This window comes from Hippichthys cyanospilos, chromosome 7 (assembly GCF_059441005.1).
Source record: "Hippichthys cyanospilos isolate Australia breed blue-spotted pipefish chromosome 7, RoL_Hcya_1.0, whole genome shotgun sequence".
Classification (NCBI taxonomy): domain Eukaryota; kingdom Metazoa; phylum Chordata; class Actinopteri; order Syngnathiformes; family Syngnathidae; genus Hippichthys; species Hippichthys cyanospilos.
This window is the reverse complement of record NC_142375.1, coordinates 11227903-11245899: the sequence shown is the minus strand read 5'-3', so window position 1 is coordinate 11245899 and position 17997 is coordinate 11227903. Positions and strand designations below refer to the sequence as shown.

The 17997-nt window shown below is 40.9% G+C and overlaps 1 protein-coding gene across 1 annotated transcript; it reads left to right on the top strand.

Moving 5' to 3' along the window:
- The first annotated feature begins 417 nt into the window (after positions 1–417).
- On the top strand, positions 418–17106 carry ecpas (Ecm29 proteasome adaptor and scaffold). The gene is made up of 49 exons (XM_088419230.1): positions 418–444; positions 1497–1627; positions 2186–2302; positions 2384–2502; positions 4643–4792; positions 5093–5273; positions 5356–5495; positions 5619–5697; positions 5771–5890; positions 5993–6078; positions 6157–6232; positions 6319–6368; positions 6436–6502; positions 6586–6708; positions 7103–7206; positions 7303–7426; positions 7515–7595; positions 7680–7896; positions 8197–8288; positions 8362–8496; positions 8574–8730; positions 8798–8970; positions 9066–9167; positions 9309–9432; positions 9665–9810; positions 9948–10002; positions 10116–10230; positions 10324–10392; positions 10502–10619; positions 10842–11009; positions 11094–11173; positions 11410–11515; positions 11648–11695; positions 11779–11897; positions 11973–12123; positions 12231–12296; positions 12592–12681; positions 13300–13366; positions 13441–13532; positions 13616–13682; positions 13745–13942; positions 14337–14548; positions 14641–14684; positions 14866–15058; positions 15143–15290; positions 15397–15502; positions 16103–16191; positions 16275–16346; positions 16460–17106. The coding sequence occupies exons 1-49, from the start codon at positions 423–425 to the stop codon at positions 16597–16599; spliced, it is 5529 nt and encodes a 1842-aa protein (XP_088275356.1). The 5' UTR covers positions 418–422; the 3' UTR covers positions 16600–17106.
- Positions 17107–17997: the final 891 nt, after the last annotated feature.

Sequence of the window (17997 nt, the reverse complement as noted above, 5' to 3'; positions counted from 1 at the left end):
TGATGCCAAGGGGGGCGCGGATGATCCCGGGAAAAAGGCTTTGTTTTTGTCATGTGGAATGTAATTGCAATAAAGTAATCATTTTCATCATTTTCCTTTAGTTTCAAGCACTTTGGTGCAACTTGCTTCTTTTTTTCCCCTTTTAGACTAAGCTATAACCCGTATAAACGCGATAAAAATAATTAACAGTTGTTGAAAGTTGATTTATATTGCGTTTTTCTGTTGTTAATGTTAAAAATGATACATGTGTAGGTATACTTTGACCATTTTCATCAATAATAATCTTATTTATATTCAATGCATCGACTGAGAGGGGGGACTCGAAAAGTTTTCAATATAGTCGAGAAACACTGGCGTATACGCAGTTGTGTGTGCAGTGACAGTCGGTGATTTCTGGGGGTCGCTATTGAACCTCTACAAACATGGCTGCCCAGGATGAACTCAGTAAGTTTCTGTGTGCGTTAACAGTGACTCGCCTTTCATTTCATTGACTTCTATGGTTGTCTTGGGTGTACCAATGCGTCAACTCGATTCACTTTAGCCTCCGCTGTAATTTAGACGGTTTATGGAACGACGCTATTTGAGATCATTGCAAAAGTGTTAGCATGCTAAGTAGCAAGTGCTAGCTAACTGTCGTCACAAGGCCGTTTGCCCAGTCATGGTCAAATTGAATGTGCCTCAAATGTTTTTAATGCAGATTGTTCAAGTGAGGCAGTGGGTTGATGCTTTAACAAATTACATTGTGTGACATTTAAGTGTACTCGTTCACGGTGTCGTGAGTCCATAAGGTTCATTTTATGTGAGAGAAATGGGAAAATGCGTGGTTAGTGTGAGCTGTCGCTATTCGAGGAACCTTGGCAAGGAACAGCAGGCAAGGCTAGGAAATAGTCTCTCATGCACAGCATCTGATAGGACCAGATTATCAAACAACCTTGAAAAGCATGCATTTTATTCTTCTGTACAGGTGGTTTGGTTGTTACATTTTCGTCGACAAGGAACATTGACGTGTAAGCCGGATGGCTGGTTACACCCAAACTCTTCTTCAGCATTAAAGTGCTGTGCTGATGTGAATGATTACTATCAGGGGTCAGCAACCTTTCTGAAATTGACAACTACTTTTTGGGTACAGATGAATGCCAAGGCCTACCTCCACTACCTACCATCACTTCTAAAATAACACATTTGCCCGAACTACCTTTAATCATAGCGATATCGGGTTTATTAAATTCATGCTATTAATGAATGTGAAGACACTAATCAATGTTAATAATTTCACAATACTTGAGAAACTGATAAACAGGCAACACTTCTTTTCTGTAATTCTCCTAAGTAAAAAAAATATATATTTCAGACCAATAAAGGGAACATGGGTTTTCTTTTTTGCCATACACCTGAGCGTCAGTGAAACAATAGTTGTGAATCACATCTATAGATAGCTCGGCTTTTTCTCTGCTGTGCACATCAACAAAGGCAATGAATTAAATTGTTTTTGACAGATCAACTGGAGCGAGTGTTCCTGCGCTTGGGCCATGCAGAGACAGATGATCAGCTTCAGGACATTATCTCAAAATTTCTGCCCCCTGTTCTCCTCAAACTCTCCAGTGTACAAGAGGGTGTTCGGAAAAAAGTAAGAAGGCTGGTTTTTCCCTGATAAATGCAATCTAGCTTTGTTGCTTCTTCAGATTCAAAGTGGTTGAATTCAGATAGATTCTGAAAAGGCAAATTATTTCCAAAATCTTGGGTACAAATACTGCCTCATCAAATAAGATTCATCACCAAAGCTGCATCAAAATCCCTCTTATAAAGATGACAAGGAGGGTTTTGGTCAAATTGGACAGTTCTTACTTGGATTAACACCCATGCACCATTTATGTCCACTTTCATAAATATGCCTTCCCAAAAGGGCATAAAAAATCATAGAAAGCCATGTATTCTCTGCATTTCAAAGTTCTTCCTTTTTTGAAAATATTAGTTATATTTGTTTAAAGGCATAGCGTTTATAGTTATGGTTGACTTACAATTGAACAATGATTCCAATTTCTCCAGTTGCAAACAATTCTTGATTCCACTTGTTTTAATTGCCAGTGTCATGTATTTTTGCGAAGTTTAGCCACACTCTCCATTGCTTTTGCATAAGCTGATGAATGTCATAAAAGAAACCACATTTTGGGCGATATCTTTCCAGGTGATGGAGCTGCTTGTCCACTTGAACAAGAGGATAAAAAGCAGGCCTAAGATTCAGCTACCAGTAGAAACTTTACTGGTTCAATACCAAGACCCTGCAGCAGCCTCCTTTGTTACGGTAAGGTGTCTCATGTTGAAATGAAGGCATTGTAGTAGAGTTTGATCGTTGTGGTTTGTTGCCATCCTCCCATCCCTTTAGAATTTCACAATCATCTACATAAAAATGGGCTACCCTCGTCTGGAATTGGGAAAGCAGTGTGAGTTGGCCCCCACTCTTCTAACCGCCATGGAAGGAAAACCACAACCTCAACAGGACAGGTAAGCCCATGCCCTTTTTTATTTGCTTTAACTATACAAGTGGAATTTCTGAAGTCAAATGCAATTTGTTCTAGGATGCTGGTTGAGGGCTTTTTGGTATTAGCATTTTAATTTTGCCACAGACCACTTAACCACTGTTGGAAAACTGCTCGTTTGAAACCTTCATCTGCTAGCAACATGCGATCACAAGATTGCGATGAATTAACATCCCAATTAGTGTGACTTATGGTTGTCACAAACACTTTTTTTTAAATGGATTGTTGTATTGATTATTTCATTGGAGAATGATTTTATTTATTTATTTTATTTTATAATATGCTAAGTTCGGATGTGAGTAGAATGGATATAACTACTACTACTATTAATTGTTATTGTGAGTGGATATGTCTGCTCATTATTTATTATTGATCAAAATCTGCCTAATTTAGCCGGTTAGCAATCCCAATTACCATTGAAGCACTATCAATTAGATTTAAGGTCAAGAAACACTAACTATCATTCAGTTCACACATCCATATTGTTCCATGTATGTTACACATGAAATAGGGTCCTGAAAGTACCGTGATTCCCCAAATATGGGACATGCCTGTGTATAGGATGCACCCTTAATTTTAGGTTAAATTTCTGGTGTTTTCATTTTTTTATACTATGTTTAGGACGCACCTACAGTTTGGCGACAATGTAAAAACTATAGCAAAACAGAATACATTGCATCTTTGTAAATTTTCCATATTTTTTTGTTGATCATATTTGTAAGTTATAAATTTGTTGCGGGTTAAGTGTTTCAGATTTCCCACATCGTGATATTCCATAAGTAAACCTGCAAGTGGAGCTAATGGTTAGCTACCATGAGGTCAATAACTTCCTGTTTCATGGTCTTCTTTTTCTTGACCGGGCACATTTTGTGGTTGATTGCTCCCTAATGGTTAAAACTTAAAACTGGTTAACACCTAAAACAAAGTTACAATAAAGTAGACTGTAGTGATAGGTTCAAGTCTCAGATAATACATCCCTTTTGCTTTTTGGTTTGTTCACAACTTTCTTTCCTTTATTTTGGGAAGCTCCATTTGCCTATATTTTTGTCTTTGATGGAAGACCACTAACTAGAAATGTCCCAATCACATTTTTTCACATCCAAATCTGAGTTTGAATCAGTCGATTTTGAGGATCTGCAGATACCATTTCCTGATTGGATATCTCGGGAATATTTTAAGGACAGAAAAAAAAAAAACATTTTTTTTTGTCTGCAAAAAAAAACATTTTTGACATGGCTAGTGATGCAGTGGTTTAAACCAAGTACTAAAACATTTAAATGTTTTCCTGCTAGTTGTTTTACTTCTGTTGTTTCCTGCTTTGTTGACATGTTGCATATAGTGTCCATGAATATATATTTTTATTGGCTATATCTTATGACAATATCTGTGTATTTTTTAGACTTTCAGTCTAAAAAGATTTTTTTTAGTCTTTAGACAATAAGACAATCAAATGAATTGATTCCGATTTCGATCCGCTTAAAATATTATGATCGGACTTATTTCCAAACATGTGATCGGAATCCGGACACCACTATTTTTTTTTTTTTTTTTTATAAGCATTTAACGTCAACCATTCAGCCATTAGTTCACCAACAGCAAGAAATGGAGATATCTGTCAAGACAATATTTGCATTCGAATAGGCGCTACAGCACTGTTGAAGTACTTTTCCACTTTTTAAAAATGGACTATTACTTTATTTTTGTCAGTTTTTTCAGTTGGGAATAATCCCAAACCTAATAGCTTCAGTTTTTTTCAGGGAGCCTTTCTCACATGCAGTCATTGCAACACTGCATGTGTCTGCAAGAAAGATCCTTGTACAAAATAATGACACAAGCATGGTTCCAACAGAGCTTAAAAACAGATACTGTATTTCTTTAGTGGACCTATTTTTAACACTGACTTATTTCACTTAGTTGACTTTTTTTTCCCCCGCTTTATAGTATGGGGCATTCTAACCTGAAGCATCCACTGTCAAAGCATGACATTTTTCACCATCACAAAGCCCACCGCTTGTATCAATCTTTTTTATTTGACCTGACCTTTTTCCCCCTCCCCCTCTCTTGACTGAATTATTATTTTGCATCTTTTCTCCACCCTCTCCTAGCCTTATGCACCTGCTGATTCCTACTCTTTACCATATGAAATATCCAGCAGACGCCTCCAAGAACTCTTCTCCTTTTAACTTAAGTGAGCGGCCAAAGACAGTACACCTCTTGCTGGAGTTCATGTTGGATGTTTTGCTGATGCCTTATGGGTGAGTTGGTGTCTCAGTGGACTGACTTTTAAAATATATGATACAATATTTCCGCTTGGGCTAGGTTCACACTGCAGCCTGAAGTTTTGGGCGATTTAGTTTTCTCACACAGGTCACATTCAGGTGGCATTTATTTGGAAATGTGAACGACCTCACTAAAAAATCTGATTTCACAAAAAAATAAAAAACAAACAAATCGGAATTGAGCATCAAGCCCGACAGTGTGAACCTAGCCTTAAATAGTAGTGTGAAGGCAATAGTTGGTAATGTATCAAAGCTATTGACTTGCTGTCTGTTTAGCTTTGTGCTGAATGAATCTCCCACTCGCCCTTCACCGTCCTCCTCCCAAGGAGGTTCTGCTGATGGGGCATCCACGGCTGCATCCGGGCAGAGTTTCCCCCAGGCTCCCCCAGGGATGAATATCTATACTGCCAAGAGGGTCATTGGGGAAGCCCAGTGGACCTCTGAGCAGCTAGAGCAGGTATCATTTATGCTTTTCACACCATGCGTTCTATCTGGCTTGTGTATTATTGTGGGCTTCATTGTGTGTTTGGTTTCTACAGTGTAAGCTGGGTATTGTGAAGTTCATTGAGGCAAAGCAAGTGCCAGAAGTGGAGACAGTGGTGCACCTTGTGGTGGCATCCAGCGACACCCGACACAGTGTGGCCACTGCAGCTGATCTGGAGCTCAAGAGCAAACAGAGGTAGTTTGAGTTATGACTCAAAAAAGTCAGACGTGAAGGTTCACTTCCAAAATGTCACCTTTTTAAACCGATGTGTTGCAAGTCAAAATTTGTATCCACATAATTGTTTTGTTTTTCTTCCAGCATTATTGATTGGAATAATCCATTAATAATTAACAAAATGTACAAAGTGTACCTTGGAGATGTTCCTCTCAAAACAAAGGTTTGTGAACTAGCTTAAATGATCATAAGAATCTTGCGCATTTTTTGAAACTGGTGGAGCATGTGTTTTTCAGGGTGGCACAATGAAGCATGAGCTAAAACATGAACCAGTGAGCACGAGAGTGAAGTTAAAGATCCTACCACATCTTTTACGCTCACGTTTTGCTGCTGACTGCTTCCCAGCTAATATCCAGGTGGGTTTGATTACCACCTTACTCTATAAAATTAATCTTTTGCTAAATTTGATTTGTTTGCATGCAGTTTTCTTCAGTGATCTTTACCTCCGCTTTTCATAGGTTGTTTACGATGGTTTGTTTGGAGCCAACACCAACAACAAATTGCTGTCCCTCACCTTGCAGTTTGTTCATCACATCTGTATGGTGTAAGAAATAAAGACCCTTCCTTTCAATCGACTCTGCATATAGTAATGACAAAACTAAAAAGGTTTTCCGTGTTTCAGATGCCCTGACACGAATAAGCCTTTAGGCCTAATGTTGCTGAATGGCCTTACTAAGCTTATTAATGAATACAAAGAGGTACATTTGACAGTTTTAACATTTCGTTACATTTTTTGTGCACTACTTTTTTTTTCTACTACTAAAAGTTGAAACTTTGTTGGCAGGATCCAAAGTTACTATGTGTTGCATACTCTGCTGTTGGAAAGCTCTCAAGGTAGTGATAATGCACTTTTCGTAAACGCAGCTATCAAGATTTTTAACTTAAAATTTTCCCCCCTTAGCCGTATGCCACAGCTCTTCAGCAAGGATATTGCACTGGTGCAGCAATTTTTTGAGTCTATGTGCAAGGTGAGTGTAGCATACTTCTTAATGATACTTGTGGCAGTACTTTGGCCAATGAGATTCTTAAAGTCTTGCATGTATGTTTTCAGGAGGAGCCTGATGTTCGCCTTGCCATCCAGGAGGCCCTGTCTTTGATGGTTGGAGCCTATGCCAACCTACAGGGGGCACTGCTAAACCTGATGGAGGCATTGGTGGCTGCATACATTGTGAAGGTGAAGCGCATCTTTTTGCTCGCTAAAAAAGATTGTGTTTGCACCTAGGGATCAGCTATGTTATATTACTGTTATATTTATATGCAAAGTCATTCTTTAATTTTTGGGATTAAGGGCCATATAAATGAATGTAACTTGATTCGAATCATTTCTGATACACATACCACATAGATTTCACATAGCTACACCAACTTATTAAAATGTCCAACTCACACCATCTTTTCTTACTGTGGAGGAAAAATGAGATGCAATTTTAAGTGTAGCATTTATTTATTGAAATGTGAATCATTAACTCATCATTTAAATTGTACATAGCGCTCTGTCAAACAGAGACCTTTGTTTGAGGAAACACTGTTGTGATTTGGCAAACAATGTTATAATTCTTTTTTTATAGCCTGAGGTCCAAGTTCGTCAAGTTGCCATGAAGTTTGCCAGTACTGTCTTTCAGCCTGATCACGTGCCATCAAGATACTTGCTGCTGCTTGCTGCTGGAGATCCGTAAGTACCAACTAGCCACTTTCATTGCATCTTCTGTATGTATTTATTGTATAAGTCATTTTTCTATCAGGATGTGGTTCTCCTCTGTGTTTATAGGCGCGAGGAGGTGTGTGGGGAGGCTCAGAAGGCGTTGAGGACATTTCCAACTAAAAGTCCTGAGAAGGAGGGACCCAAACCAATTCCTTCCTTTCCAGACATGGTGGCCTACATTCAAGAAAAGGTGAGACTCTTTTCTCTTTAGTTAAAGCTTCCTATTGTACTATAGTTTTAAATTTTTTTACTTTTTCTTTTTGGAAAATAATCATCAGGCTTCTCAAAGAATCAAGACTCCAGCTAAATACATTGTTGGAACCTCAGCCATTCCTTTTAACCCAGCTGCGTATGGAGAGGTAAAACTTGAATAATCTTGACCTAAAGTTCTTCCCCCAGTGCAGCGTCCACATATTTTGACGCCCGCCCCCTTTTTTTTTCAGATTGTGCGCTACTTGAGAATGTGTCTGGCGTGCAGCGCAGGCGCCACACCACAGTCCATGCGACTTACAGACATGCAGGATGACGCGCCAGCCATTGGGCGCTATGTGCAGACACTTCTGTCTTCTGAGCCTCCATCTTCAGGGTCAAAGGGAGCTGAAACCAATCCTGTTTACATCTACTTAGAGTTGCTGCAGCAGCTGCTGTCTGCTGTTGGAGGTAACCACCCTATAGTTCAGGGGTGGGCAATTCCAGGCCTCGGGGGCCGGTGTCCTGCATGTTTTCCTGTTTTCTCTCTCAAACACACCTGATTCAAATGATTAGGATTATTCTCAAGCTCCAGCAGAGCTTGTTGATGAGCTAATGGTTTAAATCAGGTGTGTTAGGAGAGAAAACTGGAAAACATGCAGGACACCGGCCCTCGAGGGCTGGAGTTGCCCACCCCTGCTATAGTTAGTCATCAAAATAAGGTCTTTGTATTTGTAAATATATTACCATATTTTGTTTTTCTGTAAACAGGAATTCCCGTAATGTACTGTCTCTTGGAGGTGGTGTCAGTTTGCCCTGAGAAACTGGCTCCCAAATTTGTTGATAAAATTGACTGGATTAAGGTCAGTGTCATTCATATGTCTTAATAGGCAATCTGTACGCGAATAAATTCATAGATCATGTTTTCTTCTCCAGAGTCTGATGAACACAAATAAGGAGGACATGAGGGAACTTGCAGCCCAGCTGTACGCAGTGGTGGTCTCCACCATGACGGGCAATGATCTGCAGGCTGCTGTGCACAACCTGGTCAAGATCACCAAAGACAACCGCGTAAGCTACAATAACTGTTTCACATTTTGAAGTCTCTCCTTGCCTAACTACAAATTTGTTTGGTTTAAAATTCCAAGAGTCCCGAGACCCAGCATGGTGCTATCTTGGCGCTTGGTTACATGGTGGGAAGGTACTTGAGCAAAAAGAAAGCTGCTGCATGCAGTGAGCCAGCCCAGCAAAGCATCCTCTCTCAGGAAGAGGATGAAATTGTTGCCATGGCAACAAAAACAGTTGGTGCGTGCACAATTTTGGATTTGCATTCTGGCTCTTTATCTTGAAGTGTTTGTATGTTACATTCCAGGTTCTTTCCTGGAGAGCAACAGTGCACTATTGCCAATCGCAGCATGCACAGCTCTCGGAGAAATTGGTCGCAATGGAGCTCTAATGATTCCAGCAGAAGGTGAAGGTCTCACCAAACTCTTCATTGTTGAAAACCTGCTTGCTCGCATCCCTTCTGGCAAGGAGAGTGCAAAGGTAACATTTCTGAACTTGCCAAAAGAACTCATCTTTACATAATCAACACTTGCTTACCCTTTTTTGTGCATTTCCTTGTTTTCCACTTAATCTAGATAAAGGAGCGATCAATCCAGACTTTGGGCTACCTACCAGTCGGAGATGGAGACTTCCCTCATCAGAAGAAGCTACTACAGGGACTTATGGACTCAGTAGAGGTGTGCAACTATTACCTGTGAATTTACCATTTCCATATACCGTGCATCAGCTGATGGTGAATTGTTCCAAACTGCCCCCCTTTACAGCGATTGTATACAGTTATTGCTTTGTGTTTGTTTTCCCCATTTTTGCTTATTAAGGCCAAGCAAGTGGAGTTGCAGTTCACAGTAGGAGAAGCCGTTACCACCGCTGCTTTAGGTACCAGTTCTGGAGCTGTAAGAGATCCATGGACGTGCACTGAAGACCAGTACAGCCCACCATCAAGTAAGAAGTATATCATGCTTATACTGACATTGAGAAAAGGGTTTTTCATCATTTTGGATCAAAAAAAAAAAAAAAAAACTTGACAAATTATAAATTTGTAATTTTATGTACTGATAGTAGTAGTGAATAAAATATTCAAGCACACACCCAATGTGTGTCAATCAGTGGACAGTGCAGACACTTAAAAAGAAATATTATAAATATTAACTGACAGCTTTGCTTTCATTGTTAGATGTCAAAAACAATGATGTGGTTCCTTGGGTCCTCAACTCTGTGTTGTCAAAGTACATTCCCAGCCAGAATCCTCATGTGCGGCAAGCGGCCTGCATCTGGCTTCTCTCCCTGGTTAAGAAACTCAGCCAACACAAAGAAATCAAGGTATGTGGCCCCCACCTCCTCCCTTAAAGAAAAACAGGATATAGAAAATGAATGACAATTTTTTCACCTATGCCATGTTTTTGTATGGAACAAACAATTCCATGGGATTTTTTTTGTTTGTTTGTTTTCTCCTCCAGTCACATTTGAAGGAGATCCAGGTGGCATTCATCTCAGTTCTTTCAGACCCAGATGGTGAGAGACATTTAACCCGAACTCATGTTTATGACATTGTTTCATCATGATATGCGTCTGACCAACAAAATGAAATAAAAAAAAAAAATCTCTCTTAATAAATCTTGATTCAGAGTTGAGTCAGGATGTGGCATCTAAAGGCCTCGGCCTGGTGTACGAGATGGGGGGAGAGGCAGACCAGCGGGAACTGGTGTCCACCCTGGTGGACACACTCATGACTGGCAAAAGGTGAGAGGAGTCACATCAAAATAGCTATTCCTTCTGCTGTAGTAAGAACTAACGTTCACTCGACAGTAACATTAAAATTGTCTTTCCAAACAGAATCAAGCATGCCGTTTCAGAAGACACACAGGTGTTTCAAGGAGAGGATCTCGGCAAAACACCTGATGGGTAAATATTCCACTGTGCGGTTGGATCTACTTTCCATCATACTGTATTGTATGTCGTTTAATCCACGAGTGTATGTATCATGTGATGAGTTTCATTTTTTGCTCGACAGCCACAACTTGTCTACATACAAGGAGCTCTGCTCCTTGGCAAGTGATCTGAACCAGCCTGATCTTGTGTACAAATTCATGAACCTGGCCAACCATCATGCCATGTGGAACTCCCGAAAGGTAACGGGCTCCTTCCCTCTCTTAAGACTGTCAGAGCTAACAATTGAAAATGGTAATTTTAGTTTCACGCCATTCTAAACAATAGTGACGGTCTTAGTAAAAATTAAGTCATTACTACTTGGTGACACAAAAAAAAATTACTATCAATAAATATTTTTTTTTTTTACAAAACTGGCTTAATTTGGCACGCCTTCTTCCAACTTCAGCTCTCTTCTTTTTCAGGGTGCAGCATTTGGCTTTCACATGATTGCCACAAAAGCCGGGGAGCAACTGGCTCCATATCTCCCGCAGCTGGTCCCACGACTGTACCGCTACCAGTTTGACCCCAATCTGAGCATTCGCCAGGCCATGACCAGCATCTGGGATGCCTTAGTTACTGATAAGACCTTGGTAATGGAAGCCTTGTGTGAAACATCCTCAGCTAATTCTGTATCGTCATTCAAGTGTATTCTTGTTCACCCTGTTCGGTTTCAGGTGGACAAATACCTGAAGGAGATTCTGCATGATGTCCTCTCTAACCTCACCAGCAACACCTGGAGAGTGCGAGAATCCAGGTCAGTTCTTTGTATGGCTACTTGATTGTTATACTTACAGTGACCCTTGCCTCCTTAAACGCAGTATTGATCGTAATCCCACGTTTAGATTTGTGTGAACATTTAGATTATATTGCTATGAAATTGTTGGAAATCGATCAATCTCTTTTGAGTGAGTGAACTGGCGGTTACGTGCCCAATGTTGAGGGTTTTAGTAAATCAGACCCCGTATCTTCATGAGTGAAATTTCCTCACAGTTGTTTGGCCCTCAACGACTTGGTGCGAGGCCGCCAAGCTGATGACCTCATCGATCATTTGGCTGAAATGTGGGAGATTCTGTTCAGAGTTCTTGATGATATCAAGGTGAGCAAAATGGCACCGAAATATGTCAGTTACTTTACAGCAGTAATTACCAAACGCTGTGCAATGAGAGACATTTGTGTTGAATTGTGATTATTATGTGAGTAAGCACTTTTTTTTTGCATTATCTTTCAGGAATCTGTGAGGAAAGCAGCAGATCTAACACTGAAAACGCTCAGTAAGGTAAAGCTTTCAATCACTCTCTTCTAGAATTAATGGATGGAAAATGAACCTATTATTATGATATGACTTGACTCTCTGTGCAGGTTTGCACCCGTATGTGTGAGTCTACCGGTTCCACTGCCCAGAAAACTGTGGCAGCACTTCTGCCCACCTTGCTGGAGAAGGGTATAGTCAGCAATGTATCTGAGGTTCGATCGCTGAGGTAATACTATAGATTGTGTTTCGATCTCTCAAGTGCAGCTTTCACTTCTAAATGTTTTCTCTTTCTTTGTATCAGCATCCAGACCCTGGTAAAGATCAGTAAGACAGCCGGTGCCCGACTCAAGCCCCACGCTTCTAAGCTCATCCCAGCACTACTGGAGGCCCTGAGCACCATGGAACCTCAGGTCCTCAACTACCTCAGCCTCAGAGCCACAGAGCAGGAGAAGGTAACTGCAGCCCTCCTTAAGAATCCAACTACAGATGTTGCAGCTCAAGAACTTTTTAACAACTTTCTCTTCAGCTTGTCACTAGATGTTTTTGTCCATTTTGATAGAGTGCCATGGATGCTGCCAGACTCAGCGCTGCCAAGTCCTCTCCGATGATGGAAACCGTTAATATGGTAGTAAAATATAGATATGTGTTTGTCATAAAAGTTTTCCAGTCGGTGTCATCCAGATGAGCAACCAGTATGCGTATGTGTATATATGTGTGTGTGTGTGTGTGTGTGTGTGTATAATATATATATATATATATATATATATATATATATATATATATATATATATATATAATATAAATACAAATGTAAAAGTTGTTGCAGGACAACTGCTGACTTTGAATACACTGCTTATTGGCGTCACGAGTTGCTACATGGTATAACCTGTTTGTGTGTGTGTGTGTGTTTTTGTGAGCAGTGTTTGCAGCACCTTGATGTCACAGTGCTGGGGGAGTTGGTTCCCAGACTGTGTGAGCTATTGAAGAGTGGAGTTGGGCTTGGCACCAAGGTACCCTTCAAACGCAGCCTTCATAGATAAAAGTCAAATGGATTACTACTCAGTCTCACAGAGAAAAGAGTTAAATCATCAATTAATAAACCCAACCCGCTAAAAAACATACACTTAGCTCAGTCCTCCTCAAATAGTGGGACGCGAGGTAATGCCAGGGGGACAAGAATTGCCATATGAAGTGTAATTGCAATAAAATCTTTTTTTTTATAAATTTCAGACATTTTGATGCACTAGATTATTTTTTTCTGTTTTCAACGAACCTGGAACCTGATATAAATGCTGAAAAGTAGTTAACAGTTATTGAAATTTAACTCATATTTCATTTTTGTTAAGGTTAGGTGTTATGTATACTTTATAGATGATAATACCAAAATAATAAAGATAATAAATAATATAAAAATCGTAGTTATAGTCGGCGGGGAAAGTTGCCAGGGGGCATGAAAAGTTTTGTCTTTTACTTGGGGGTCTTTGCAAAATATAACTGAAGCACTGAGTTAGCTGTACAGTACTGTACTTCCTTGTTGCACATTACTACTTTGGCGACATCTTGTGGCATTCCTGAAAAAAAAAACATGCAACATAACACTCTTACATCCTCTTCATCTGTTTTCCCAGGGAGGTTGTGCCAGTGTGATTGTTTCCCTCACAGTGCAGTGTCCACAGGACCTCACGCCATACTCAGGTTCCTCACTAGCCGCTACATGACTCACATGTTTAGAAGCAAGATACTACTGTAATGGTTTGTGGTGTTCTCAGGTAAACTGATGAGCGCTCTGCTCAGCGGCATCCACGACCGAAGCACCGTGGTTCAGAAATCCTTTGCCTTCGCTCTGGGCCATCTCGTCAGGGTAAGAATCTTGAATTCTGCAAAGCTGTGTATAGCTGTGTGAAATGAAATTGATCTGCCCGGCACCTATGTATTTACCATCAGACCGCCAAAGACAGCAGCGTGGAGAAGCTACTATTGAAGCTCAACACCTGGTATCTTGAGAAAGAAGGTGAGGCCACAGCAAAACCAGCTTTTGTTCAAAAATTCCCAATCCTTGTGGTTTATTTCCAGAGCCCGTGTGCAAGTCCTCTTGCGCCCTGACTGTGCACGCCATCAGCCACTATAGCCCCGATGTGCTGAAGGCCCACGCGGGAGTGGCTCTGCCGCTGGCTTTCCTGGGCATGCACCAGGCACCCGGCGCAGACGAGGATAAAGGAGAGAGTCAGGACGCCGCCTTGTGGGCTGAAGTTTGGCAGGAGAATGTCCCTGGTAAGAAGAATGAATGATTTTTACACAACCCATTTCACTGTATTTGTTTGTGATGCAAAATTGGTCTCATGAACTCATGAACTACCACTCATTTTATACTTGAAAATGTCTACATTGATAAATGATGTCTTCATCCCGTGAGTAAATTTAAACTGCCGCTGGCACGTGCAGGTTTCACACACACTCGTAATGATAATACCAAGAAGTATAAAGAGAAAAATGTGTATATGTAAATCTAATCTACTCAATAAAATGCTGAAAATTCATTTGTGTCCACTGTACTGGACTTTGCTGTCTTGCTGAGAGGAAATGGACACAACAGTGGACACAAATAAATCCCTCGGGTACCTGGCAGATGTAGTCTAGTTGAAACCACGGTCATGATGGCTTCCAGGAAGTTTTGGAGGCATCCGACTGTACATGACGGAGCTCATCGCCATTACCCAGAAGGCACTGCAGTCCCAGTCATGGAAAATGAAGGCTCAGGGTGCAGCTGCCATGGCAACCGTTGCCAAGGAACAAACCGGCTCGCTGGTGGCGCCACACCTGGGCTTGGTGCTGACTGCCTTAATACAGGGCCTGGCGGGACGCACGTGGGCGGGCAAGGTAACGAACGGCCTCCGACACAGCTTTAGAGTCATGAAAAGAAAGTGAAATGTGCTGCTTTGCTTTTTGTTTTTTTTGTTTTTCCCACCTAGGAGGAACTACTGAAGGCCATTGGATCAGTTGTCTCCAAATGCAGGTTTTTGCTTTTGCAATTGTTGCAGTTTTTTTTTCTTTCTTTTAAGAAAGCTGCTGAATGAAATATTGCACTTTTGGTAGTTTGGTCAAGTTAATGGTTGTGTAAGATTTTAAAATGATTAGTCTTGGTTTGTTTGTATCAAGAAAACTGACATTTGTTATCCTGTACGCATTGTCTGTAGCACAGAGTTACAGAAGCCTTGTGCCGGCCAGCCCACCATCTCGGAGGTGCTGGAGGTGGTCCTCAAGGAATGTCGCAAGGAGAGTCTGGTGTACAAAATGGCCGCCCTGTGCTGCGCTGGCGACGTGCTTCAAAGCAGCCAGGAGGACCGCTTCAGCGACATGACTGACATCCTCTTCCCTCTGATAAAAAAGGTAATGTTGACATCTTGGATTTAATTTTTTTTTAAAGCAGAAGGCCCTCTGTGTGACCTGTCAAGTGTTTGAATTTGTTTCCAGAGCTGTCCAGAAAGCGGCGCAGCATCGCCAAGGTCACGAGAGGATGAGCTCGACCTCACCCCCAAGGAGAAAGAACTGCAGACTGAAGTTCTGCTCTGTGCTTTTGACACCTTGGGAAAGACATGGCCCAAGAACCCCCAGACTCAATGTGAGTTCTTTAAACAAGATGCAACCGCCTGAAATGCGAAATCGTTTTGTCCTAGCTCCTGGGCGACCATATATCACATTGGCCATGTGTTTGTTTGATCTAACAGCTCGTTTCCAGGTGGAGGTATGTAGCCTAATGTGCGAGAAGCTGCAGTTGAGCACATGGAAAGTGCAGCTCTCTGTTCTCCGCTGCATGAAGGCCTTCTTCCAGGGGTAAAACTAAACCCGAACCACCACCATTTACCCTCATAATTTTACATTAGCGCAGTCCTCCTCAAATACTGTGCGTGCGCGCTGAGTGTGTGTGAGTGTGTGTGGTGGGGCGGGGGGGCACAGCAATGTGATGGCAGGGAGGGCTTTCGGAAAGAGGCTTTAGTTTAGCGCTGTCGGATGTAATTGCACATCTATCGCACCAGGTGGTGCTGTGGCGCTCACTGTAAAAGTACACAGGGGTTACTAGAATGATAGTTTCAGATCCAGATTTATTATTTAGTCCTTTATTTTTTTTTCTTTCAGCATCAACCCGTTCAGTTGATCAAAAATGTTTATAGTTTGAACAAGGATAGAGGTCTTTTTTTATTTTAGCCACTGTGATGTACTTCGTTTTTTCAGATTCAGGTAAACATTTGCTGAAAATGGATTTAAATGGCGTCTTTGTTAATATTAAAGGAAATACAATTTTAGGTGAACGATTATCATTCACAATGATCTCATTTAGTCATCGCAGCGAGCGGGGTGGGGCACAAAATATTTTCTCATATACTTGAGAAGCACTGCATTAACAGAATATTCCTTGTGCCCCAAACACAACAGATTATTGTTGCTGGAGAAGAACAATAGCGAAGTGAGCACGCTGTCTCGCATTTTAACCGACGCCTGTGCAGCTCTTACTCATCCTTTAGGTATACTTCGCCTCTGGCGTCATTGTCATAGTCGGGAGCGTGCTTCCGTGTCACCTCCTCATGTCGTTTTCATATTTTGCCAGAAAACAAAAGCTATTCATCTGTGAGGACGGAGGCCTTGTCCGTAGTGGAGCTGATTGTGAAGAGAACTGGAGGTAAGACAACCACATTTCAGATGATGCCATGAAAGAACGATGTCCTCTTGCCATCCAGTTGATGATTGTTGATATTGTTTATATTACTGATATTTTGCCTGCGCGCGCATTAGAGAGCGAACAGTGGGAGTGTGTGTCGGCGAAGAGTCGGGAGCAGCTGCAGCGTTCCCTGTCGACGCTTCAGTCAGACAGCAGACCGGATTTAAGGGACAAAGCCCAAGAGCTGCGCAGACACATCCAGAGCCAGCCTTGAAAAAAAACAAACAAACAAATGCGCACGCGCGCACACACACACACACAAACACCCACGCAAGCCAGCCACACAAACTCCTGTGGTGAAAGTAATAAGAAATCACACAACTTGTTCCCCAGTGTAAAAGTTGTCTTTTGTATTGTCCTTTCTATTTGGCGCTTTGGACAGTTATTCTAGTACATTTAAATGTGATGACGCAGAGTGGTTGACACTGTCTAACTATGGCCCCCAACAAGGGCTTTTACTACTGTTGTATGTTTGTCTACTTATTAAATATCGATAACTTTTACCTTGGCAGACTGTTGCAAAAATTTTGAAAGATGACAATACTTCTATGACTCTACTACCTTGTGGGGGTGAAAACTTTGGACGACACCTGTTTTGCAAGATGAATGAGGTGACGTTTTGCGTCAGGTCTTGAAACTAAATGACGGCCCTGTTTGTGATTTGCTTTAGTTGTTTCAATTTGACACGAGTGAAATAAAAACCTTGTCCCAACAGTGTTAATATGACTACGTAATTTAAAATGTCTACAAATTCTCCAATTGCATTGATCCTGTGTTTTAATGTATCGTGTAGAAAGTTATTACTAACTGTAGACAATGCACGAATTTGGTGACCATTTTAAACATTAACAAGGATGTGTGCAGTAATGGTGGGGTATTAATTGTGCTAGGCTAGGGCCTTTCCCATAAAATTGATTTTTTTTTTTATGTTTATAAAGCAAGTGGTTTACTTGGTGCAAATATAAAGTGAAATGCATTTCAGAATGTAGTTTTGAGTAATTGTTTTTAAATCAATCATTATTTTAATTGTGTTGAACTTGAAACAATTTAGCGTCTGTACGTCCGGTGCTCTTGCAGCAACGGATACTTTCAAAGGAGACTCATGTCTCTTTAAGGTCTTCATTCATATATTTAGGCAAGTACAAACAACATAGGTATTGTATTAACATCTGAGATCTTTTAGTATTAACCATACAAGGTTTGCATTTTCCTTTATAGTTGAAAATGATTGAGAATTGGTTCATTTATAAAACAGCTGGTTTATTAGTTGCAAATTCATAAAACAGAAAAGTTTACTTTTATAGGATAATAATCCATTTTAAACAATTGTGCATTTTCTACTTAAAAAAATAAACATGAGAATATATGATGTTTAATACCAAAGCACATTTTATTTTTCTCATCCAAAAAGGATGCGAGGCAGCGCAGTGGATGAATGGTTAGCACATCCGCCTCACAGTTGAGAGGTCTAGGCTTCAATTTCAACTGCGGCCTTCCTGTGTGGAGTTTTCCTGGGTACTCAGGTTTCCTCCCACAACCCCAAAAATACATGAAAGGTATTTGAATAGGACAGTCCAAATTACCCTTAGATGTCTGCCATCTTTCCATTTTA